General features: G+C 54.3%; 1 protein-coding gene across 2 annotated transcripts in view; it reads left to right on the forward strand.

The window, feature by feature from the left end:
• Rps6ka1 (ribosomal protein S6 kinase, 90kDa, polypeptide 1) overlaps positions 1 to 25,726 on the forward strand; it is a gene marked incomplete at its 5' end in the record, with an annotated part of 32,536 nt that extends 6,810 nt beyond the window's left edge. The window contains 21 exon segments of one of the 2 annotated variants that reach the window (XM_013519669.1): positions 1,448 to 1,564; positions 1,814 to 1,895; positions 3,882 to 3,962; positions 4,151 to 4,230; positions 5,626 to 5,732; positions 7,057 to 7,094; positions 7,432 to 7,574; positions 7,975 to 8,045; positions 8,184 to 8,235; positions 8,350 to 8,438; positions 9,428 to 9,506; positions 9,686 to 9,788; positions 10,695 to 10,825; positions 11,744 to 11,869; positions 12,055 to 12,144; positions 12,457 to 12,615; positions 22,648 to 22,809; positions 22,998 to 23,074; positions 23,299 to 23,416; positions 24,247 to 24,384; positions 24,779 to 25,726. In XM_013519669.1, coding sequence (XP_013375123.1) covers positions 1,448 to 1,564; positions 1,814 to 1,895; positions 3,882 to 3,962; positions 4,151 to 4,230; positions 5,626 to 5,732; positions 7,057 to 7,094; positions 7,432 to 7,574; positions 7,975 to 8,045; positions 8,184 to 8,235; positions 8,350 to 8,438; positions 9,428 to 9,506; positions 9,686 to 9,788; positions 10,695 to 10,825; positions 11,744 to 11,869; positions 12,055 to 12,144; positions 12,457 to 12,615; positions 22,648 to 22,809; positions 22,998 to 23,074; positions 23,299 to 23,416; positions 24,247 to 24,384; positions 24,779 to 24,901 — 2,166 coding nt within the window. 2 annotated transcript variants of the gene reach the window in all.
• Positions 25,727 to 25,974: the final 248 nt, after the last annotated feature.

A 25,974-nucleotide genomic window follows, 5' to 3' on the forward strand; every position in this document is an offset into this window, starting at 1 on the left:
CACTCTCCCTCCCCCCTCCCTCTCTCTCAAGGTCTTGCTATGTAGTTCAGGCTGCTCTTGAATTCACTGTGTAGCCCAGGCTGGCCTAGAACTTGTGATCCTCCTGCCTCAGCCTCCTGAGCACTGGGATTACCAGGCATGTGTCACTGCACCGGCTGGATGTCTCTCTTTATCAGCCTATGCATGTTAGGCACCTGCCTCTGCCTCTTGGGTACCTATCTACTCGGAAGCTGGGTTGGCATGGAGCTTTCATTTTGCAGACCCACAGGGAGGATGGGGGAAGGCCAGAGGGCAGCCCTTAGCCACTGGGGAGGGAGGAAGAGAGAAGAAGGGAACGTGGTGAGGGTGGAGACCTAGAGCTAGGAAACCACAGGCCGTGAGTGATTGGCTGCCCTGGGCCGGGCCTCGCCTTGCCTCTGCACCCTCACCCTGCACATCCGCCTGGGCCCAGCTACCTCCGTGGGCAGCCCTGGACGCTGCCTGCCCCTGCCATGTTGCCTCGCTGCTGGGCGGATGGAGCAGGATCCCAAGCCGCCCCGTCTGCGGCTCTGGGCCCTGCTCCCCTGGCTGCCCAGGAAGCAGCGGCCCAGGAGTGGCCAGGCCCCTCTGCCTGTCCCTGGCCCTGGCTCTGGCCCCCGGCAGGACTTGGTGAGTGTGCCCGGATGCCTATTCCTGGCCTGGCTACAGACCTTTGAACAGGTGCTGGGTAGCCAGTTTGGTCTATGCTGGCTCTGGTCTCTCCTGACCCTGCTGGATGACTAAACCCTGCCCAGACTTCCTGGGGAAGTGAGGAGGCATCTCAGGGCTTCAGGGCATACCTGCTGGTTGTAGAGAGGGTATTGGGGTCCTAGAACAGCTAGAGCCTGACAGGGGTCTTCTAGAGCCTGGTCTGAGGGAGGTTTGGTTGGGGAGTCATGGAGTCTCTGGGTTTACCATCCACCTGCTCCAGACTGGTATTTACTGGTTGGGGGAGGGGGTTTCGTGATGATTTTTGGATCTCTGTGCATCTGCCCTGTCCGGCAAGCAGAGGGATCTTCTCATCTTGATCTGAAACGAAAGCTCAGCCCTGCCCCCCCATTGTGAGAATAAACCCTACTTCCTATTGTAGCAAAACGAAAATAGCTGAGGGTGGGGAGCCCCATAGGGCGGACCTGGGCCAGGTCCCTGTGCCTCAGCTGGAGCCTGGGGGTGGGCTCAGGCTGGCCAGGTCTGGGCATCCATTAGGCTGACCAGGCCTGGGCAGCAGGAGTGACCAGAGCAGTGCCTTACCAGAGCCAAAGGCTTGGTGGTTTGAGGCCGTTTGTATTGATGAGCCTGTCCGCAGGCCACCCTGCCAGGGGAGTGTCTGTGGACCGGATGGAGTCTGGTGGGAATGGCTTGGGTGGGGATATGGCCCATGCTGCCCTGGGTGGAGTCCCTGTGCCCATCAGCTCTATCCCTCTGTCAGGATGAGGGCATCCTCAAGGAGATCTCCATCACGCACCACGTCAAGGCTGGCTCCGAGAAGGCTGATCCATCCCATTTCGAGCTCCTCAAGGTTCTGGGCCAGGGATCCTTTGGCAAAGTGAGTCATGAGCTTTCGACTGGAAAGGCAGCGCCTGCCCATCAGAAGCGGGGGCCAGGGGACATCTTGGGGCCCAAAGGACGGATCGTAGAGCAAGAGTAGCTCCGGGTGACCAGGGAGAGCAAGGAGCCACTGGGGAATCAGGGAAGGGAAGCCAGAGGTCAGCATGGGACCTGGAGGATGGGAGCCAGCGGGCTGAGTCCCCTCCCGGCGTCTCCCTGTGCCCTGACCCCCGTCCCAACTTCTCAGGTCTTCCTGGTGCGCAAAGTCACCCGGCCTGACAGTGGGCACCTGTATGCCATGAAAGTGCTAAAGAAGGCGACACTGAAAGGTGAGTGGGGGCTGCACAGAGCCCAGGCTAGGCCCAGGGTTGAGGAAGGCAGCTCCCTTCTCAGGAGCACCTACTCGAGGGTGGAGAGACAGGCCGCCCGCAGCCACCCTTCCCCGCCTCCGATAATTTGTCAGTGATGGCGGCTGATGGAAGCAGGCAGTGGGGTGAGCGCAGTGTGCTTGTGGTGGAGTGAAGGACCCTTGAACGTCAAGTAGGTCAGGCAGAGGCGTCTATCACGGTTGCTTTGTGATGCTGGGAGAATCGAGGGAGATCTCTTTGGCCTCAGCTCAGGGTGAAGAACTGAGAGAAGAGATGGGGAGCCCAAGGGGCAGCTAGGCCCATACCAGAGGGGCACTCAAAGCAGGGCCATGGAGATGATTGCACAGACGGTCAGGAGGGTATCCCAGCCTGAGTCTAGGATTCTGGGAAATCACAAAGGGCCTGAGAATGGCTGGCCGTGGGCGCTGGTTCACACATTGGCTCTTAGGCCTAGGAGCCAGGCTTGCTACTGACTGCATGGAATCTGAGCCAAGCTCTGGCTGGGGTCGTGGTGGTGGGAAAGCAGGGTCAGCCTGGCAGACATGATGGGCCGTCTGGCCCATGAAAGACTTCTGTGGCGGTATAGGCGCTTTGGTGCAGCCCGACAGTGGGAGTCATCCCACAGGAAGCGGGCTGGGAGCCACAGGGGAGGAGAAAGGCAGAAAGACCTGGTCTCTGCCATGAAGGGCTCACAGGCTGGATGCAGGCGGCTGGCCAGGCCCTGGCAGTGCGGAGATCCCCATTCGTGGGGGTCTCTGAGGCCAAAGAGTCCAGAGGGTCAGGGTGTGGCTCACAGGGGCAGGCTGAGGGACCAGGGGCACCTAAGGAGGAACCATGTGAGCTAGGCCTTGAGGGATGAGGTAGGAGTTCTTCAGACCAGGAGGAGTGGCAGAGGAAAGGCCCCTGGGAAGGAGGAATTGTTTGCCAGAGGCACCTTGGAGATGTGAGGTGTGTTTGGGAAACTGGCTGGGTAGTTATCCCAGCATAGTCTCTTCCTCATCTCATCAGCAAACCTGCTAGTGATCAGAATTGCCTGGCAATTTTTAATCATAAAAAGAAAAAATGTAGGCCAGGCATGGTGGCATATCCCTGTAATCCCAGCTACTTGTGAGAGTGAGGCAGGAGGATTGCAAGTTCAAGGCCACCCCAAGTAAGACCTGTCTCAAAATTTAAAAAAAATTTTTTTAATTTAAAAGGAAAACTTGCTGGGTATGGTGGTACATGCTTATAATCCCAACACTCAGGAGGCTAAAGCAGGAGGGTTGCTGTGAGTTTGAGGCTAGCCTGGGCTGCATAAGGAAGTTCAAGGCATAGTGAGACCCTGTCTCAAAAAACAAAATAAAAAGGAAAACTTGAGAGATGCCCACTGAGACCCATCAGTCATACTTGTAGGCCTAGGGAATCTGCCTGTCTAGCTCACACCCCAGGGCAACTAAATTCTAGCAGCTCCCAGATTAGAATTTGGGATCCCCCCCGCCGCCCCCGCTCCCCCAGACCCAGGAATCGAACTCATGACCTTGCGCTTGCCAAGCAGGTGCTATGCCGCTGACCTAAATCCCGAGCCCCAAAATTTGGGATTTTGTGAACTATGTAAAGAGGGGGCTGGTTAAGGAGTATGTGTGCGTGTGTATGCAGAAGCAGAGTCTAGGGATCTCAGAAATGGGTACACAAGGACACAGGCTGTTCAGTGCCACTTGATAACATGGTGGGAGAAAGGCCTAGAGAGCTGGTCAGGCACCAAGGCCTACCCTGGGCATTGCCATGGGGTGAAGGCAGAGCAAGCAGAGGAACCAGAGCAGCCTGGGATGGAGGAAAGTAAGATTGATGAGGGAGCCTTGGGGGTTCAGGCCTAGAGGAATGAGCAGAACAGGGAGCCCTTAGCTGGGGCTGGCAGAGTGGCCGCGCTGGTGCCTGGACTGTCGGTGACTTCTTTTCTTCTCTGGCCAGTACGTGATCGTGTTCGAACCAAGATGGAGAGAGACATTCTGGCTGATGTAAACCACCCATTTGTGGTGAAGCTGCACTACGGTGAGGCCGCAGGCCCTACCCGAGCTCCCATCCCTCTTCTTCGGCGTCCATCTGTGCCTGTGGTCTCCGGCCCTCCCTGCCTTCCCTGTACCTTGTCCCACATCCCACCGGGCAGGCCGAGGATGCCAAGGCCAGAGCGGGAGGTCACAAGACCCAGCTGACTCCACGCGGTCTTTCCCTCTCTCCAGCCTTCCAGACCGAGGGCAAGCTCTATCTCATTCTGGACTTCCTGCGCGGTGGGGACCTCTTCACGAGGCTCTCAAAGGAGGTGAGCTGCCGTCCCTCTGCCAGAAGGCTGAGAATGGAGGGGCCAGGCCACAGTGAGGCCTCGCTATCCCGGGTCCTTGTGAGGAACATGTCCAGTGTGGTCTGGGCCTGGAATCTGCCTCACAGTCCTTGAGTCAGAACTGTCTCCCACCCTGGGACAGAGGCCACATCTGGAAAAGCCTCTGAGAGTTTCTCACAAAATGCCCTGAGGAGCTGCGCGTGGTTAATCCCATCCCCTGGGAGGCTGAGGCAGGAGGATCACTGCAAACTCAGGCCAGCCTAAGCTACAAAATGAGTTCAAGGCCAGCCTGAACCTCATAGTGAAACCCAGCCTCAAAAAGAAAAAAAAAAAGATGGCCTGATGATAATAGGCCATGAACCTGATACCACCCTGATTCGGGGGAGCTAAGGGCACCTCTCACCTCTCCACTTTCATGTTCTTTTAGGGCCGCACTGGCCAGGGCCATGAGCATCAGGGAAAAACTCAAAGTCACCCGGAAAGCAAGATGGAGACTTTAGCATTCTCGTCTCATGTGTTATCCGAAAGGATTTCAAAATAATGTAAAAGGATCTGAGCTGGGTACAAAAGTGGGACTATTAATTCAGGCAACCTTTAAAGAGAACCAAAATTTTGATTTTTAAAACATTACTCTAATGTTTGAATAAGTAACACATTTACATGGTTCAAAAGAGAAGTAGTTATCAAGAAGTCTTCAGGCAGGGCGTGGTGGCGCATGCCTGTAAACCCAGCACTTGGGAGGCTGAGGCAGGAGGATCACTGCAAGTTCAAGACTAGCCTGGCTTACAAAGTGAGCTCAAGGCCAGCCTGAGCTGCATAGCGAGACCCTATCTTAAAAAAAAAAAAAAAAAAAAAGGAAAGAAATCTTCTTCCAACCCCCCCCCCATTCCCCCCTGGGTAAATATTTTTAGTGGTTTCTTGTTTAACCTTCTCATGTTCCTTTTGCAAACGAACCCAATTCATGTTCTGAATCTCTGTCCCTACTTTCTTGCTTAAAAGGTACCATTCTGTATACACTGGTCTGTGCCTTTTTCAAGGCAGTGTATCTTAGAAATTGTTCCATATCGGAATATGGAGAAGCTCTTTGTTTTAGTTGATAGCGCTATGGCCTTCCACCAGGCAGGGTGAGGTGATGTATTCTAGTCCTCTATTCCTGTTGGCAGCCTTTTGCTACTTCCTAAGGGTACCACAATGAGTGACTTGTATATTAGCCATTTCATACTTCATATCCCTTTAGAAAGAGAAAGGTATATGAGACACTAGGGGATGATGTCCCCAGGATGGGCCCTAAGCAACTGGAAGTCACTAGCTGCCCAGGGCCCAGTGCCTGAGGAGAAGAGGAGGTCCCACAGCTGAAGCCCTGGCTGCCTCTTACAGGTAATGTTCACTGAGGAAGATGTAAAGTTTTACTTAGCCGAGCTGGCTCTGGGCCTGGACCACCTGCACAGCCTGGGCATCATCTACAGAGACCTCAAGCCTGAGAAGTGAGTGAAACCCCACCCTGCCCTCTCCTCCATAGGAGGTACAGAGACAGCCCCGGGGCCTCTCCTAAAACCCCTGCCCTCCTGCTGGGCGGGGGCCTCTTCCCAGGAGCATTCCTGTTTCTTGGCCTATCTGAAGAGTGGGTGGGTGAAATGGGGTGGTGGCTGCAGCAGGTGCACCGTTAGGGGTGCCTGATCCCCAGTGCTGCCATGGGCAAGGTTCGGCTACCCTCCAGGCAGGTGTGTTGCCCTCCTTTTTGCTAATTAGATTTGACATCTGAGATGCCACCATTAAAGGTCTCTCCTTGATTTGGTCCTCTTTAGAATTTTCCTTAATATCTAAGTATCTTGGTTTTTCTTAGTATCTTAATACCTAAGTTATCCCAATGATAACGTGGGAGCCAGAGGTAAATAGTGAGGGGAATGGGTTCTGGATTGAGCATTAGGGACACTTCAAGCTGGGTGAGGGATACAAGCCTGTTGTACCCCCAGCTACTGGAGAGGCTGAGGGAGATCATTTGAGATCAGGAATCCAAAGTCAACCTAAGCAACATAGTAAGACCCTAACTTGGAAAAAAAAAACACAAAAAACCCCAAAAGTTAGGCACGTCGCTGGGTGTGGTGGCATACACCTGTAATCCCAGCACTTGGGAGGCTGAGGCAGGAGGATGAGGCAGGAAGGTCACTGTGAGTTCCAGGCCAGCCTGGGCTACATAAGTGAGTTCAAGCCCAGCCTGACCTGCATAGCAAAACCCTGCCTCAAAAAGACCAAAGAAAAGAAAAAGAAAAAGTTCGGCACACCAAATACCTGTCTCCATTACTTATTAGTTCTTTTTTTTTCTTTTCTTTTCTTTTTTTTGTCTTTTTGAGACAGAGTCTTGCTGTGCAGTTCAGGCTGGCCTTGAGCTCACTTTGTAGCCCAGGCTGATCTTGAACTTTTAACGATCCTCCTGCTTCAGCCTCCCCAGTGCTGGGATTACAAGCGTGCACCACCACACCCGGCTACATATTAGTTCTTGACTGGGGAGAGGAACTACTTAACTTTCCTGAGCCTTAGTTTCCCTACTGGTGAAATGAGGACATAAAGAACCTGTCTCAAAAAAAAAAAAAAAAAAACCTGTCTGACACAGTGGTTACAAGGATTAGCAAGGAGGGTAGACAACACACCTACCAGGTGCTGCCCGACCTGGCTGTAGCATCTTTTTATCAGATCAGTATGGGCAGGGCAGCTCCTCTCGGCAAGCCCATGTCCCGCCAGCCAGTGGTCCCACCAGAACCCACCCAGCACCTGCTGCTGAGGGGCCCTGACTTTGTTTCTCTGTTCCAGCATCCTTCTGGATGAGGAGGGCCACATCAAACTGACTGGTGAGTGGAGGGCACGCACCCAGTTGAACCCTCAGAGGCACAGAGGCGGCTTCTGATAGTGCTCGGCTGAGCGCTGGGGCCCATTTTTCCTGAGAGTCCTTGGCAATTGCTCAGAAGGCATCAAAGCCCAGGCCCCAGACTCGGAGCACCATGGGATGGAAGCCTAGCACCTCACTCTGTGGCCTTGGACTAGACATCTAACCTGAACAGGTCTCAGTGTCCTTCTAAGTGTCACAGGAGTAAAGCCCTCAGGCCCTGGGCAGAGGAAATGAGGGTGAGCAGTGGCAGGAAGGAAGGCAGGGTCCTGAAGACATGTCCCCTGCTCTCCTCGCTGCAGACTTTGGCCTGAGCAAGGAGGCCATTGACCACGAGAAGAAGGCCTACTCTTTCTGTGGGACAGTGGAGTACATGGCCCCGGAGGTCGTCAACCGCCAGGGCCACACCCACAGTGCAGACTGGTGGTCCTATGGGGTATTGATGGTGAGTGCCCAGACAGAAGCAAAGGATCGAGCCCAAATCTCTAGCCTCAGTTTCCCCGGCTGACATCGTGGGGGTTGGTAATCTCCAAGACCCCTCCAGTCCCTTCACAGCCAAGCTGGCCTCACCGTGCGTGCCTCGGAGGTTTCCTCCCTTGGGAAGAGTTCAGACTTGACCCCACCTGGGGCAGTCTTACCTGGGCTCTGGGCCGCTAGTGTTGCTCCTGCTGGTCTGGGTGGGATGGGGGTGAGGGGCGCAGGCACAGTCCTGGCTCCAGGTGGACTTGGAGATCCATCAGGCTGGCAGAAATCCTGGGACTAGAGCAGGTGGCCTGGCCTGGGGGGGTCAAGGAAGAGGGCGTGGGAGGTAGGGACAAAGCCTGACCAGACCCTTGTCCTTGCAGTTCGAGATGCTGACAGGCTCCCTCCCCTTCCAGGGGAGGGACCGGAAGGAGACCATGACCCTGATTCTGAAGTAAGCACCAGCCCTTCCTGGTACCGTGGGGGTCCCTATGCCCCACCCCAGTTTGGGGGCTAGAGCGTCACCCTGTCCCTGCCTCTGAAGCCCCATTAACGAGACACTCCTTTGGGTTCAATATGATGCTTTCCACAGCCCCTTTCCACCCGCCAGGGCCTGTGGGAGGGATCCCTGCAGTCTTTGGGAGGTGAGTTAGTGGCTGGCTTGTCTGGACTGAGCTGGGAATGAGGCCTGGACAGGGGGAGGGAGCTGGGGTTCTCGGGTGGGGCTCGTGTCTGATGAGACCCCGGGGCTATTTCAGGGCAAAGCTGGGCATGCCCCAGTTTCTGAGCACGGAAGCCCAGAGCCTCCTGCGGGCCCTGTTCAAGCGGAATCCTGCCAACCGGCTGGGTAAGCGGCCCCGGCTCAGGGGAGGGGACGAGGCTATGGGGAGCGGGGTACAGCTGCAGCCTGGGCCACAGGGCCACATCTGGGGCTGAAAGAGGCCCTTGTCCTTTGTGTGGGCAGACAATGCCGCCGGCCACCCTGCTTTCTGGCTCCCTGTGTGGTGTTGGGAGGGTGGGTGACCTGTGTGTAGGGGGAAGGCAGGAACTGAGTCATCCCCATTCCCTCTGGGGACAAGGACAGAGGCCCCCACACAGCTTCTCCGCCAAGGCTCCTGGCCCAAGAGAAGGCTCAGGTTCCAGCTGTGTCGCTCCCCACTGCCTGGCACATGGCGGTTCCTCCATAAATATTTGTTGAGCAAATATGTGCCATCTATGAACTGTATGACCTGGCCAGCTGACGTCATCTCTCTGAGTCCCAGGTTCCTCATCTCAGGGGAGCTGATGAGGCCAAGCAAGCTGTGGGGCTCTGTTGATCAGACGAGGTCCTGGGAACATGCCTGGCATGTCCTTGGTGTTTGGTGTATATTGACTTCCTTGGCTCCTGGGTTCCCCTGGACCACGACCAGCTTTGTAAGCGTCAGTCCAAGTCCCTGGAGTTGAATGGAGTGAGAGCTTGTCCCATGGTTGAAAGGGACAGTAGGATAAGAGGAGCAGAGAGGGGACCTGCAAGGGGAAGGCATGAGGGTGCTCTGTAGATCTCAGAACAAGCTCAGCTTTTGTCCTGACTGCGTAGCCTTGAGCAAGTGGCCTAACTTCTCTGGGCCTGCCTGCTTCCGTCCGTATATTGGAGCTTGATCATCAGACTCTAGAAACTGAAAAATACCAAGTGGGTGATAGGCCTCAGGGACTCAGGTGGATTCAGGGATAGGTGGATTCAGAGCAGGGTGAGCCCATCCCCTGCCCCTGCACCACAGCTGGTGCCAGGGCACTCTGCAGCTACTTGGCAGACCAGTGGGTGTCTGGGGTTGGACCATCCGGGGACAGACGCTTCAGTTGGGCTCTTTCAGGCTCTGGTCCTGATGGGGGAGAGGAGATCAAGAGGCACGTCTTCTACTCCACCATAGACTGGAATGTGAGTGTCCGTCCCCGCCCGGGCTTTGACCCTGTTGCCACAGGGAGGGCGGCGGGAGGGCTGCCCTCCTGGGAGTTGCGCTGCTGTGTGCCAGGCAGAGTGTCTTACGATCTTCTTGCATGAGGCTGCTGGTGGGCTGTGGGGGGCACAGTGGTGACCAGAGAACCCCTACCCTTCAGAAGCTGTACCGACGTGAAATCAAGCCACCCTTCAAGCCAGCCGTGGCCCAGCCCGATGACACCTTCTACTTTGACACTGAGTTCACATCCCGCACACCCAAGGGTACGCCCCGTGTCTGGTTTGTCTGCCTCGGACTCGTGCATGAGGGAAGCGGGGAGTCAGAGCAGCCCGGGACACGGGTGGCCAGGGAGCCTGACGGGGCCGGGTGTGTGGGTGGACAGGCGGCGCCTAGCTCTGTGGGACTCTGACCTTGTCGCTGTCCCATGCCGCCTGCCTCTCCCACCCTGCGCTCTGTGTGCCTCTTTGTGTCTGGCTGAGGCGATGAGGTGTGTGGGTGGTCAGGGCCATGGCAGAAAAGGCAGGACCACTGCCCCGGGCATCTTCCAGCCCGCTGGGAAGACGACGTACACAAGGCCGGCACGCACCTCAAGGATGAGGAATCTCACCCGGCAAAGCCGTGGTGGAAACAGTCTGACAGGAGAGGCTGGCGCCCACAGGTCAGGGACAAGTGTGGGCATCGGCTCCGTGCGCTGGAACGTGGGCACAGCCCGCTCCCTCCCGGGGTACCACAGGACCCAGCATACCACAGGAAGCCGGTGGGGACTTCCGAGAGACAGCTGGAAAAACCGCAACTCCTAACCAGATATTGGCAGTGGATTGAGGGTGGGATGTTAATTCTGAAACCTCTCTGCTGCAGGACCTAGGTGAGAGGGGGCTGAGCCCACAGGGGCCTCAGCTGCCTGAGGAAGGGAGGGGGTGTCTGCTGAGGGCAGTGTGGAGCTGTAAGGGGCGGCAGAGCAGCAGATTTGCAGTTAGAACCGTCACACTGGCTCTCGTACAGCAGATGGACCGGGGAGAGGGCATCCAAGCCCCTGGGCCTGAGCCTGGCCTGGGCTGGAGCTTGATGTAGGAGTCTATGGCTTTCACCACTGCCAGCGGCTGACGCAGGCCAGGACCCCGTGGCCTTTGCGGGGCTGCCTCGGGCTCACGTCCTGCTCATTCCTACAGATTCCCCAGGCATCCCCCCCAGCGCTGGCGCCCATCAGCTGTTCCGTGGCTTCAGCTTCGTGGCCACTGGCCTGATGGAGGACGATGGCAAACCTCGGGCCACACAGGCGCCCCTGCACTCGGTGGTACAGGTGAGGGAGGGACGGCCACTGCTCGGTTGTCCCTTTCCACATAGAAGACCTAGGGCGGAATGGCTGCAGGACAGGCCTGGCTCAAAGCCTGATGCCAAGGCCCTCCAAGCTCCTATGTCCTTTTTCCCATTTATAAAACAGTGGCCCTGATAACTGGATGACAGCATGCTTATAAATTTCCTGGCCCAGAGTTGGGTAAATGCCAGGGGTACCCAGTAGGTGGGGAAGTGGCTGTCAAATCCCTGACAGGAGTGGGTAGCAGGGTGTCTTGTTTATGCACTATACTACTCTGTGAAAAGATTGAGAGAGAAAATGTAGCCGGGTGTGGTGGTGCCCCCTATAATCCCAGCACTTGGGAGGCTGAAGCAAGAGGATCATTGTGAGTTCAAGGCCAGCCTGGGCTATATAGTGAAACTGTCTCAAAAAAAAAAAAAGGAGGGAAAATGTAGAACTGGGAGCTCATTGGGCACCATGTAACATTTGCTACTGTTAATGTCGCAGAACCTTGAGACGCTTCATGAAGTGAACCTGACACCCCAGAAAGGGGAGACGGCTCACCCCAAACTGCAGAAGGGCAGAGCTGGGGTCCCAGTTAGGGCTCCCATTTCCCTCTTAGGCCTACCTAGGCGTCTCAGAACCACAAACCTCTTGATGGGTGTGCTGTGATTCCTGCCCTCCCCACTCCACCACACTCTGACTATACAAACTGTACCCTAGACTGACGGGGGACCAGCAAGTGCACCCATCAGATGGAGTAGAAAACTGAGGCCCAGAGAGGGGCGGGGTTTTGCCTGAAGTCACACAGCCAGCACTAACGGAGGCTGTTGTACCACGTCCACTGAGCCAAGGCCTTGGTGCTGGGCACGGCCTCTGGCTCTCTCGAGCCAGCGGTCAGCCCCGCTTCTTGGTCTCCTGCAGCAACTCCATGGGAAAAACCTAGTTTTTAGCGACGGCTACGTGGTAAAGGAGACAATCGGCGTGGGCTCCTACTCCGTGTGCAAGCTCTGCGTCCACAAGGCCACCAACATGGAGTACGCCGTCAAGGTGGGCCTCCGACCATGTCTTGCCCCAGGCTAAGGGCTAGGGGTGCAGCCAGGGGAGCTGTGGCCCTCTGCCGGCCTATCCTCAGGCTCTGTGGATAGGGTGTGGACCCTGAGGTGCGGGCTGCAAGGCAGGAAGGGACCCTGGAGTCTGTCCCCAACACCGCCTCATGCACCTACCTTCTCTAGGTCATCGACAAGAGCAAGAGAGATCCCTCAGAAGAGATTGAGATCCTCCTGCGGTACGGGCAGCACCCCAACATCATCACATTGAAAGATGTGAGTAGCAGTTCTTGAGACTGGGGTAGGGGCTGGGGCTGGGCACTACTTGAGGGTTTGTGTCCCCCTGGTTTGGCCATACCCCAAGGATCCCCCCCACTGCAGCCCCTGGTATTTTCTGAGAGCTCCTGGACTCAATGGGGACCAGCGTCAGCACCCCCTTGTCCAGGAGGAGAGAGGCTCAGATGGGTGGAGACCCTGCCAGGGTCCCGGGGGCACAGAGCACAGCATGTGCCTCGGGCTCGTGGCATTCTTCTGCCCCTGGGGGCGCTGGCAGTGGGGAGATGGCCCTGACGGCAAGGCCTTGGGCAGGTGTACGACGATGGCAAGCACGTGTACCTGGTGACAGAGCTGATGCGGGGTGGCGAGCTGCTGGACAAGATCCTGCGGCAGAAGTTCTTCTCGGAGCGGGAGGCCAGCTTCGTCCTGCACACCATCGGCAAGACCGTGGAATATCTGCACTCACAGGGGGTGAGTCCAGATTAGGGGTGGGTAAGACCCCGGATGAGGGTCATACCATCGTCAGAGTGCAAGGAACACGGGCTGGTGCAGGAGTGGCAGTCTCCAGCCAGCCGCCAGTGGGTGGGTAGTGGGCAGGTGCAAGGAAGGGAGGCAGGAGGAAGAGATGAGGCCAAACCCTGGAAAAAAACAAAATGTCTTCAGTACCTACCGTGGGCCGGGCCTCCGGCTGAGGTTTAGTGCAAGGTGAGCTTTCCTTACATCATCTCGGTTGATTGTCACAGCAGCCCTGAGGTAGGTGCTGTCACTGTTGACCCTGCATACCAGGAAAGGGCACTGAGGCTCACAGGGTAAGGTCACTTGCCCAAGGTCGCATAGCCAGGGAAGAACGGAGGCAGAATGAGGGTGCTGGGCTGGGAGCTGCGCGGAGGAGGGGTTTTGAGTCAGGAATTTGGCCTTGGGTTGCTAAGACAGAGGAAGTGGATGCAGGAAGAAATGCTGCTAGAAACACAGCAGGAGCTTTGGGAGAGGTGTTGGGCCTAAGGCAGGACTCGGCTGCTCTCGTGGCACAGGGCAGGTAAGCATCCCGCGGCTCTGGACCGAGGCTGCAAGGACAGAGGGCCTTGTGGTTGTCAGTGTGAGTTTCTCTCCGAGTGAGGTGGTGGTTGCGGTGCTTGTAACCAGGCCCTGTGGGGCTCAGAACGCTGGCTGAGGGATCCAGGCGGCTGTGTCCGTGTCGCCTGTGTGTGGTCGGGAAGTCACTTCACCTCTCTGAGCCGCGTCTTCACCTGCAGGCTCGAGAGCTGAGCCTCGTGCCGCGGGGTACTCATGGGAGGGAGCACAGTACTTCCCTGGGAAGGCAGCGATCAGTGCCGGGTGCCGTGGCCGCCACAGAGGTGTGAGCAGGGAGACCAGATCCAGAGGAGCACGCGCAACACTGGAGAGGAGGGTCACCCGCTCGCGCATGCCCGCCACTCAGACTCAAGAATTCTCTAAGCGGGCGTGCCGGGGTGCGCCTGGAGGTCCGGCGCTTGTTCCAGAGACTGGCTGACGGGATCAGTTGAGTCCAGGGGTTCAAAGCCAGTATGGGCGACATAGCAGGACCCTGCCCCCATGTGAAAAAAAAATTGTCAAGATACTCATCACATGTGCTGTTTTCCTTTCCTCTGCATTCCTTCCTTCCTTTCTCCCGCTTCTTCCTTTCCTCCATTTTTTTTTTTTTTTCCTGTACCGGGAATCGAACTCACGACCTCATGCTTGCCAGGCAGGTGCTGTGCCGCTGAGCTAAACCCCCAGCCCCTCCTCCATTTTTTTCTAGACAACTTTTTAAATAATCTTCCACAATTGCGCTCTCTTTTTCCATCTCTCCCTATATATAAACATAAGTATTTCTGGAGACGCATTTGAAAAAAATTTTACAGACATTTTGCCATTTGACCTATAGACCCCTAAAGTTTTGTTTTGTACTTTTGCTGGAGATCAAACCCAGGGCCCTGCTCATCTAAAGCCTGTGCTGCAGCACTGAGCTACACTCTCTTTCCTGTAACTAAAGTATGTTATTTTTTTTTGTTACTATTATTTCTTTTTTTGTAGTGCCGGGGATTAAACCCAGGGCTTTGTGCACACTGGGCGATCGTTCTACCACTGAGCTACATCCTTGCATCCTGAGCCCATGAAGTATTTAAGGTGTGTCATCCTAGTCATTTGCCTACGACTCCAAAAGCTGAAGATTTTTTTTCAGACAACTAAAAAAATTAATACTTACTTGTTTTTGCATAAATGCGCAAATTTTACCTATTGACATTTCAAAAATGTCTCTTCTAATTGGTTTTTTGGAATCACAATCCCTGCAACCCATACATATTTATTTCATTTAGTTGTTATATGTAAGTTTTTCTGTCTCTTTTTTTAAGGGAGGAAAGCTTTATTTAACTCTTCAGTCTCTCTCTCCTTTTTTTTTTTTCTTTTTGTCTTTTTGAGACAGGGTCTCACTATGCAGTTCAGGCTGGTCTTGAGCTCACTTTGTAGCCCAGGCTGGCCTCTTAACTCGCAGCGATCCTTCTGCCTCAGCCTCCAGAATGCTGGGATGACAGATGTGTGCCACCACACCCTGCAGTCTTTTTTTTTATTATTGTAAGTCTCTTTTTTTAAACTGAAGTAAAAATTTCATACCATTGGATTTTGCTTTGTTTGTAGTACCAAGAGTTGAACCCAGGGCATTTGCATTGAGCTACATCCCCAGACGTTTTCATTTTTTAATTTTAATTAATTTTCTTTTTTTGAGGCAGAGTCTCATTATGTAGTTCAGGTTGGCCCTGAACTCACTATGTAGTGCAAACTGGCCTTGAAGTTGCAGTAATCCTCCTGCTTCAGCCTCCTGAGTCTGGGATTACAGGCATATGCTACTATGCCTGTTTTCGTTTTTTATTTTGGAACAGAGTCTCATTGAGTTTTCCAGGCTGGATTTGAACTTGCCATCCTCCTGCCTCAGCTTCCTTTAGTGCTGGGGTTACAGGCATGTACCATACAGTATACGTTAAGGGTACAACTTGAGGTTTGTAAATATGTACATCTGTACCATCCCCGTAGTAAGACTTCCTTTTGGTACCCGTTACTTGTTGAAGAGATCAGTTCAGTTGTTCTGCGGAATGTTCCCCATCTTGAATATATCTGCCTGCTTTCTGTGGCATCATTTGCATTATTTCTCTATTGCCCATATTTCCTATAAACTGCAGGTGGTTCTCAAGTCTTAATTAGATTCAGGTTCACGTTTTGGGGGAAGAGTAAAACTCAGAAGGCCAAGTTTTGGGATCCAAGAGAATCATGTATAACCCTTAACTATTACAGACCATTGACCTGCAGGAGATTCCGGTTGCCTTTGTCCTTGCCAGATCCATCTGTAGAGGCCTGGGGAAGACTCTAGAAAAGGGACTCAGTTCCAACATAGTGGCATGTGCCTGTAACCCCAGCACTCTGGGAGGCTGAGGCAGGAGGCTCACAAATTTGAAGCAATCTCAGCACCTTAGCAAGACCCTGTCTCAAAAAAAAACCAGCCAGGAGAGAGCTGCGGATCTCTCTCAATGTGAGGGCCCTGGATTTAATCCCCATTGCTGCAGGTAGGATGGGGGGCTCATTGTGACCATGTTCTTCGACCTTGGGCACTGCTTCCATGTCTTGATTGCTAGGGGGTTCGGGATGTCATTGTGGTCTACAGGTGTGGCTTGTCCTTGCAGACCCACAGTCAGGTGCATGTAGGTCCTCAGTTGTGTTTTTTTGTTGGTTTGTTTTGATAGTCCAGGCTGGCCTTAAACTCACTATTGTAGCCCAGGCTGTCCTCAAACTCATGGTGATCCTCCTGCCTCAGCCTCCCAAGTGCTGGGCATTACAGGTGTGTACCACCATGCTTGGCTCCAATATTTGTTTTAAATAAACCATCATGTCTTCCTCAGTTACCCAATTTCCTCATTTGCACAAATACAGTATTCCCAGTTGTGTCCTATGCCAGGCATTCACCTACAAAATAATAATACAGGAGATGGGGAAGGAAAAGAAAGGTGGCCAGAGCCATTGATCTTGGCGGGAGGCGCAGTGTACTTCCCCCGGATCAAGGCTGTGAGCAACCAGCCTCCTAGCGCCGCCATCAGTCTGTACGGGGGCTCCAGTCCCGCTTCTCACTGTGAAGATCCTCATCTAGTGGCTTCATCCTTCGAGATCTTTGCCTGAATCAGTTATTTCATGATAATGTGTAAAAATGGCACTGATTACATCTGTCAGAGGGACTTCCTCTATAAAACAGAACTTAACCTCGTAACCAAAGCTTCAGCGTGGTGACCACATGTGTTTTTAATGGTCCTGTTTGAAGTGGCTTTGGTGTCTGAAGTAGCCAGTGCAAACAGACTAATATTAAAACATGGCTGATCAGAGAGTAAATGTATTTCCTGTTTTGTTCTTACGTGAGCACTAGTTAAATTTACTCCCAAGAGATATGGCTTAGTGGTAGGGCGCTTGCCTCGCATGTGCCAGGCCCTAGGTTCCATACCCAGTACTGAAAAGAAAACGGCAACAGCAAGGCCAGACGTGGTGGCACACACCTGTAATCCCAGCACTTGGGAGGCTGAGGCAGGAGGATCGTTGTGAATTTGAGGCCAGCCTGAGTGAGCTCAAGGCCAGTCTGAAGTGCATAGCAAGACCCTGTCTCAAAAAGACAAAAAAAAAAAAAAAAAGCAGCAAAAGGAAAAAAAGTTGCAAAAAAGATTTCTGAGGATAAAGCTGAGACACTGAGTTGCCAGACCTGCAGCTCGGAGCACAGCAGAACTCTCTAGATTGGAAGTCACCTACAGGGGCAGTGGTCCCCTACCAGAGGGCATGCATGGTCCCAAGTGCACACAACCATTTAGAGGAAATTATCTCTTTCCCAAAGCCAGGAGTTTATGGGTCTCCAGTGTTTCAGCCTCTTTCCAAATACGCGAGGCAGCTGCTGAGGAAATGGGAACCCTTCCCTTCGAGTTATTTGGAGGGGATTCTCTGGGTTGACTTGGCATTGATGATAGCTGTGGTCTGTGAGCCAGGAATCCAAGAGAAGCTGAGAGACGGGAGGGTGACTAGACAGCCAGAACCATTAACACTCCTCGTTGTTTGTTTGTTTGTTTGTTTGTTTGGTTTTTTGAGACAGGTTCTTGCTATGTAACCCAGGTTGGCCTCCAACTCACAGTGATCCTCCTGCCTCTGCCTCCCGCGTGCTCACCACGCCTGTCTCCTAGTTATTTAATATCTTTTTATTGAAAGTATCACATAAACAGAGAAGTGACCAGGCATGGTGGTGCATACCTGTAATCTCAGCACTTGGGAGGCTGAGGCAGGAGGATTGCAAGTTCAAGGCCAGACGGGGATATAGCTCAGTGGCATAAGTGCCTGCCTGGCAAGCATAAGGTCCTGAGTTCGATTCCCTGTACAAAAAAAAAAAAAAAAAAAAAAAAAAAGGCCAGCCTGGACTACATAGCAAGACCATCTCTTAAAAAAAAAAATACCCAGGTCATAATTCCAATAAATTTTCAAGAGGTGAATACACCTATGTATCTACCTTCAAGATCAATAAATAAAGTATTTCTAATTCCCCTAAAGCTCTTCAGCATGATAATGATCTAGGCTGATTCCTTTTTCTTTTCTTTTTTTTTTTTTGGTACCAGGAGTCGAACTCAGGACCTTGCACTTGCCAGGCAGGCACTTATGCCACTGAGCTATATCCCTGGCCTACCCTGAGTTCTAATAGCATCCTCTTTTGTGTCTATGTCTGGCTTTTGCCAGTGTTGTCTTTGACATTCATTTGCATTGCTGTGGAGCTGCATTTGTTAGTTCTTGTTGTTGGGTAGAATTCTGTCATATGAACAAACCATGATTTAATTGTCCATCGTACTGTTAGCAGACATGGGGTTGTTACTAGTTAGGACTGTTATAAACAGTGCTGCTATGACCATCTAGTATTTTTGTTTTGTTTTTTGAGATGGGGTTTCACTGTGTAGCTCAAGCTGACCTTGAACTTACTGTGTAGCCTGGCTAGCCTCAAACTTGCAGTGATTCTCCTGCCTCAGCCTCCTCAGTGCTGGAATTATAGGCATGCCCCACCACCTCTGGCTACCATCTAGTATTTATCATTTGGTAAACATATGTACTTTTTTATTTCCTGTACTGAGGATTGAACCCTGGTCCTTGTGCATACTAGGCAAGCACTGTACCACTGAGCTATATTCCTAGCCCCTTGATGAACATATGTACATTTTAATGTTAGTCATACACCTAGCAATGGAATTGCTGGGTATAGCATATGCTTAAGTTCATCTTCAGTAGATATTGCTGGTTTCTCAAGTGGTTTAACCAGTTTATACTCCTTTCAGAAGTGGATGAGAGTTCTGATGCTTGCCAACACTTGCTATTTTTCATCTTTTTAAAATCATAGCCTTCCCAGCACTTGGGAGGCTGAGGCAGGAGGATCACCTCAAGTTTCAGGCCAGCCAGAGCTACATAGTGAGTTTAAGGCCAACCTGAACTACATAGCAAGACCCTGTCTCAAAAAAAAAAAAAAAAAATCACAGCCATTCTGGTATGTGCAGGTGGCACCTCGCTGTGGCTTTAGTTGACCCTTCCCTGGTGGCTAGTGCAGTTGAGTACCTCTTTTTCTTTCTTGCTGCTGAAGACAAAATCCAGGGCCTTGTGCTAGGCAGACACACTCCATCCCTGAGCCACGTCCCCAGCTCTGAGTGACCTCTTTTATGAAATGCCTGTTCAAGCCTTTTGCCCATATTGAAAACTTCGGGTGTCTGTCCCTCTCCTGTTATTTTGAAGCAGTTCTTTACTTAAATGTGAAGCCTTTTTCAGTCCCTAGCTTCCTACCCATCTGTTTCTGTAAAGTTTCCGTCGCCCGAGCAAAATCCTGCTTAGCAACACCCTTTGCAGTACAGACTCAACAGAGAGCCAGCCCCGTGCTCTGGCTGCTTTCTAGTTTTTTGTCTTTTTGAGACAGGGTCTCGCTCTGCAGTTCAGGCTGGCCTTGAGCTCACTTTGTAGCCCAGGCTGGTCTCGAACTCACAACAATCCTCCTGTGTCAGCCTCCGGAGGGCTGGGATTACAGGTGCGTGCCACCACTCGGGGCAACCCACTCTGTCCCCTTCCATGGGCTGGGGAGGGTTTGGAGTACTTTGCATATTAACTCACTTAATTGTTCGAAGGAACCTACAAAGAAGGGGTTATCACGATCTCCATTTTACAAGTAAGAGGGTGATGGTCCGGGAGCTTAAATCAGCCAGTCTGCTTCCCAAATCTACAGTTCCTGACGTGTACCCAGGCCAGTGCTGCTATAGACAGGCGCCAGGGATCGAACTCAGGGCCCTGTGGTTGTTAGGCAATGCTCTACGGGTGACTGCATTCCCAGTGCTGTCCACTTTTTTTGTCCGGTACCGGGGATCGAACTCATGACCTTGCGCTTGCCGGTCAGGCGCTGTGCCGCTGAGCTAAATCCCCAGCCCCTCTGCTCGTTTTTTTTAAGTCCCTCTTCACAAACAGTCTCAGTATCTTAACGTCCAGCGATTCGTGAGCGTCAGACCCGGGCAGTTCTGGGGGTTACCGTAAGGACAGTGCCATTCCCCAGGCCCTGTGCTGACTCTTTCTGCTCCTCCCTAGAACCCTAGGGGTTGAGTACTGTCGCCAGCCCCATGTTAGAGCTGTGAAAATAGAGAGCTAGAGAAGTTGACCACACAGCTGTGCAGGGGAAAGCCGGGATCCACACACTGGTCCTCCCAGCATGGCAACTCTACCAGAGGTCACCGCCCTTGGACTCCACAGCTGTGTGTGATGTGCACACATACTTTGTTTGGCATGTAAAATGTGGGTGCTTTTTTTGTTGTGGGTTTGGTTTGACGTGGTTTGGTAATTGGGTTGCTTTTGAAAAACTTGGGCCCAAGTTGCTTCACGGTGACCATCAGCAGGCACCAAGGAACGGTGGTCCCCTTTAGACTGGTTGGTGCGGTTCCCACTCACCCTGGCTTTGCTCACACTCGCCCGGCCTGCCGTGAGTTTCTGTGCAGTGAGGGGTGAGGGTGCACCTGCCTCCCGCCTACACACCTGAGGAACGGGCAGCAGAACCCCCTGCGGCTTCTCCACGTGGTGCCTCTCCCTCCCCCATCTCTCCTCTGTCACCGGGCACGGGAAGACACGGCTGTGTCGGAGTTTGTCCTTTCTCTGTGTTGTGTCGGGGCAGGATCAGATCACAAACGGCCATAGCCCTATTTCCCATCTCCGCCACACTGAAGTGGAAGGAGTGTGGAACTATGGTCAGAGCTGGTTCAGAGCTTGCCTGTCTGTGCCTCTTACTTAAGTGACTAAGTCACCTGACCCTGCGGAGCTCGGTTTCCTCCTCTGTACCGTGCAGCCAGCAGTCCCAGCCTGCCCACTTCCCAAGGTGTGGTGGGCAGCCCCTGTGCGGCCGTGACCGGGAAATACTCTCAGGAGAGTGTCCCCTGTAGTGGTGTCCTGGCCCCTCAGAGGAGGACAGCCTGCTCTGCGGGCCCTGCACTCGTGCCTGGGGACATCGGATTGTGTTAGAAGGAGTGAGCCCAAGGGACTTGCCCGGTGCTTGGATGCAGTTCAGTGTGTCACTGGAGCCAGCCCGCTGTGGTGGTCCTTTCCTCTGCTGCCACGCCTCCCTCTGGGGAGCTGGACTGTGCCAGCCCACGTCTACCCTCTAGTCTGCCCGCTCCGCAGGCGCCTGCTGGACGGCTCCGGCCTCAGTTGGGACTACAAAAGGACCATCTTGATAAAGATGCCAGACCCAGCGGATGTCACCTGCTCGGTGTGTTTGTGTTGCGGAGGTGTGGATAATTCATTCCGCGCACAGAGATCGCTTAGCACTTGCTCCGTGCTGGACGCTGGAGGTGCACAGGTGCCCCCAGACAGACATGGCGGTGGTTCCTGCTGGAGGAACCTGGGATGGCCTAGGCTCAGTTCAGTGAGCAGATTCAGTGTGTGGTGAGGCTGTAGCGGATGGCTGAACCTCCCAGGCCAAGCTAGGCACTTGGGGCTGTGTCTTGTAGGTACCAGGGAGCCATGGAAGGTGTTTGACCATGCCAGGGAAGTAATGGATTCCCTCATGGGAAGAGGAGCAGGAGGGTGAGAAATCGAGTGACATGGAATGTGTGGGCAGGGTGGAAGATTCAGTGGTGGCCACATGATAGGCAGCCGGATATGTGACCCTGGACTCAGAGAAGTTCCAGGCTGGGGTTAGAGACCTGAGAGTTGTAATGAAATGATAGAGGCTTGACGGCGAGGAGAGGGAGGTGGGAAAAGTGCCTTCCGTTACCGACGAGCAAGCAGGAGGGAAAGGAGAGCAGTTTGCTTATGGCCTCAGTAGTAAGTGTTGCTCATTCACTCACTCATCCATTCACTCATCCATTCATCCTTCCATCCATCCATTCATACATTCATTCATTCATTCATTCAGCAGATGTTCATTGAATGCCTGCTGTGTACTAGGACTATGCCAAGTGCTGGGATACAGCAGTGAGCGTGGCACTTACACTGCCGGAGGGCAGGTTCAGAAAACAAATTAAATATTCCATCCAGGGGTGGTAAATAAGAAAGGTAGAGTACTGGGGGTGACTGCTGCTTTCTGTGGGATAGTCAGGGAAGGCCCCACTGATAAGGTGATTTTTGAGCTGAGACGTGAAAGAAGAGATTGAGCCAGGCAGCAGATATATGAGGGAGGAGTGTTTGAAAAGGAGGAAACTGCAGGTGCAAAGGTCCTGAGGCAGGTATGTGCTTGGCATATTGAAAGAGGAGCAAAAACAGCAATGTGGCTGAAGCCAGTAGAGCAAGGCACAGCACTGAAGGCTAGAGAGTGCAAGAGACGTGAATGAGGGCAGGAGAGAGAGCAGGTGGGGCCTGGGGCCATTGTAAGGACTTTTCCTCTTCAGAAGGGAGGCCTTTGCAGGGCTTCAAGCCAGGAGATGCCATCTGATTGAGGTTTAACAAGAGCACTGTGGTGTCTTATGTCTAAACAGGCTGGAAGAGGGAAGAGTGGCAGCAGGGAGATCAGTACCCCATCCAGGTTGGAGATCAGCGTGCTGCCAGTGGAGGGACTGAGAAATGGTTGGGCATTGGATATATTCTGATGGTAGAAGCAAGAGACTTTGCTGATGGACTGGTTGCAGAATGTAAGGCCGGGGAGAGGACCCGCTCAACAGGAGAGCTGAAAAAAAAGAAACAAAAAACAAAAAACAGGAAAGCTGGCGGTGTCCCTGGGTGAGATTCTGCAGTGCGTAGATTTGAGGGGACTTCAGTGCTGAGTAGGTTAAGTTAGAGCTGCTTAGACATCTGCTCAACTTTCAAAAAAGGCAGGAGCACCAGCGGTAGGCCTGCATCAGCCCCTTCCCCTCCTCGAACTCGCAGTCCTCCCCTCTCTCTGGGCCTGTTTTTCTCCTGCTTTTGTCCCTGGCGGTCAGCCTGGGCTGGCGGCAGCCTCCCGCGCTGCGCCTGACCCCAGCCCCCCGCCCTTAGGTCGTGCACAGGGACCTCAAGCCCAGCAACATCCTCTTCGTGGATGAGTCTGGGAACCCCGAGTGCCTGCGCATCTGTGACTTCGGCTTCGCCAAGCAGCTGCGGGCTGAGAACGGGCTCCTCATGACGCCTTGCTACACAGCCAACTTCGTAGCACCCGAGGTGAGTGGGGGCGATAGGAGGCCTTGTGTCTGCTCCCGGGGACCCTGCACTGTCCAGGACTGCGGTGTCCAGGACCTTGACCTAGGTGTCAAGGGCAAGTCTAGCCCATGGCTGGGACCCTTGTCCTCCCCTCTTAGGGAAAATGTGGCTACTGGCCTTTCGACTGACCACCCTTCCGTGCCTTCCAGGTGCTAAAGCGCCAAGGCTACGATGAAGGCTGTGACATCTGGAGCCTGGGCATTCTGCTGTACACCATGCTGGCTGGGTGAGTGCCCTGGCCCGGCCTTCCTCCCTCCTGCAGCCCTGGAGCTCCGGCCAGGGTGGTGCTTGTCTGATGGGAGAGGCTCAGCCCTGCCTCGGGACTTGGCCCTGGCTTCAGTGGCTCCACTGTGGAACGCGAGGTCGGAGGGGGAGACACAGGCCCCACCCCTAGCCCCAGGATGGAGGCTGGAAGCTGTACCTACCCAGGCTGTGTGGGCTTACCTCCAGATACACTCCCTTTGCCAACGGGCCCAGTGACACGCCGGAGGAGATCCTGACCCGGATCGGCAGTGGAAAGTTTACCCTCAGCGGAGGAAATTGGAACACAGTTTCAGAGACAGCCAAGGTGAGCCTGTGAGGCCGGGTGCAGGGAGGAAGTAGCCCAGCCAGGGCTTTGCGGCAGGTCAGGAACGGGCGTTGTGCAGCCTGTAGAATGGTCCCCAAATCCCTACTCCTGTAATTCTCCCAGCAAGAGAGTCCCGGGCAGACCACCTGCGGTTTGTTTGGGTAACTGGCCCTTCCCAGTTCTCGGCCCTCTGCAGGCAGAGACTGCGTAATCCCGGCCCTTCCCTGTGGAAAGAGCGTGGTGGGAGACACAAGCTGCACACAGCGGCAGGTCCTCCCAGCCAGGAGTATGGGCCGTGGAGGCGCAGAGCAACCGCCCATGCCATGCAGAGGGCCTTCTCCAAGGAGGTCACTGTCGCGCTTTCAGCGTTGGCAAGAGTTTCTAGAGTTCTGTGCCCGGCACAGGTTGAGCCCTTTATGAACAACAGATGTTACCCCATTTCTCAGAGTGGAGACTGAGACCCAGAGAGTTGAAGCGACTTGCTCTGGGCACTCAGGTGATGAGTGAAAAAGTCAGGTCAGAAGCTGAGACTGCGTGACCCCAGCCTGGAAGCTCTTCCTACTTCCCACATGGCTTTCCAAGGGACAAGGCAGAAGGGAAGGAGGTGGTCAGAAGTGCCCCGAGCAGCCAAGGCCCACAGAGCGGAAGGCCTCGCTGTGCTGGAGGAGAGTGCCTCGCTCTGCGGAGGGCTCGGCTGCGAAGAGAATGGATCACAGCGTTCAGGCGGGAGGTGGCCGACCCTGGTTGCCTCCCAGTTCCCCATCAGTGGGACAGAGCTGTCTGCTACTTTGCTGCCCCTCTCATCACCCCTCTGCCCACTGCGCCCGCAGGACTTGGTATCCAAGATGCTGCACGTGGACCCCCACCAGCGACTCACGGCCAAGCAGGTCCTCCAGCACCCGTGGGTCACCCAGAAGGATAAGCTTCCCCAGAGCCAGCTGTCCCACCAGGACCTGCAGCTGGTGAAGGTGCGGCCGCCCGAGCTGCTGCCCATCAGGGGAGGGGTGGGGTCAGGGCCAAGCGGCGTGGGTGGGGACTTGGGGCGGCAGAGCCAGGAGAGTCCATGTCTGTGCCACTGACCGGGAGCTGGGACAGACGACAGAAGACATAACTGAGTTTCCAGGGAGCCCCAAACCGTCCTGCAGCAGTGTCCCAATGCTCTCACTGGCGTTGGCCCTCCGGGAGACATACCTTCTGACCTCTGAAACTCCAGTCTTGCAGGCTAGTTGGGGAGGCAAGACCAGCAGGGCAGGAATAGGAGGGCTGTGTGGGCTGTGGAACACTAGGGGGCGCTGCTCTGACCCTCCGGTGCGGGTGCCCTCCCTATTCACTTCCCACCCTTGTGATCTGACCCCCCTCCAGGGAGCCATGGCAGCCACCTACTCCGCACTCAACAGCTCCAAGCCCACACCCCAGCTGAAGCCGATCGAGACCTCCATCCTGGCTCAGCGGCGGGTGAGGAAGCTGCCGTCCACTACCCTGTGAGGGGCTGGGACATCTGGACCGCAGGGCGGTGCTGGATGGAGGCTGAATCCTTCCCAGAGGGAGCCGGCCTGAGTTACAGGGCCAGAGCAAACTGGACCCCCGAGGGGACCGGGAAGCAGCCAGCCCAGGTTACCCCCGTGAGGGTGTGAGAAGTGCCTTCTCCTTCCCAGGATGGACTCTTCTGGGCTCAGGCTCTGCTGGTTGAAACTGATTCACCAGTCGTTTTTAAGGGAGAAAGAAATGACATCAACCACCGTGGATTCTTACAAGATCCGTTTGCCTTTCTGGGAGTTGAAATAACCAGAGCAGCCCTGGGAGGGGCGCTGAGTCACACTGCAGCTCTCTGTGACTAAGACTCCTTGGAGCAGCTTTGGGGTCCTGTCCTAGGGACCCCACAATTGGCCATCTGGAGCCATCTGCACACACCTGCAAGACAGCCCGGCATTGCCTCTCGAGCCACTGGCTATTTGGCAGAGCTCACCGATCCCCCACCCAGAGACTCTTCTGTCGGTTCTGCCGGGGGGACCAGAACCACTTTCGCTAGAGCAGAGGAGCCCGCCCTGCTGGCTCCTGGTTCCTGGCTCCAGCCACCAGCATCCGCATGGCCCACCTGGGGGCCCTGCAGTCAGGTCGGCAGCCCCGGGGAAAGGATGTGCCGAGCACTTTCTGGCTGGCTTCTTTGGGGCCTGCCAGGGGACGTAAATCACGGGAGACCAGGGGGCCGGTTGCGAGGTCAGGGGCTTTTTCCATTTCTTCCTCAGCTGGTAACTCAGGGTTCATCTGTCCATGGCCTTTCTAATAAACTTACAATTGAGTTGAAGCACACACTCTTCCCCTTTTCATCCTTGACTTTGCCCTCTCTCTGCTACTGGGTATCAAGGCCTTTAGCAGCAACAGATATGGGCCAGGGCCAATTAGCCCAGCTCCTTGGCACTGGGTTCATCAGAGGAAAGTGCGGGAAACCCGCCCTCTGGCCTGGCCGCACGCCGTCCTGCCAGGGCTTCCACTGTGGTATTGATAACAGTAACACTGACCACCGGTGACGGGGCCAAGCACCATGGCTGAACGTTACG

The sequence above is a fragment of the Chinchilla lanigera genome, unplaced genomic scaffold (assembly GCF_000276665.1).
Source record: "Chinchilla lanigera isolate Chin_1 unplaced genomic scaffold, ChiLan1.0 scaffold00051, whole genome shotgun sequence".
NCBI classification, from domain to species: Eukaryota; Metazoa; Chordata; class Mammalia; order Rodentia; family Chinchillidae; genus Chinchilla; species Chinchilla lanigera.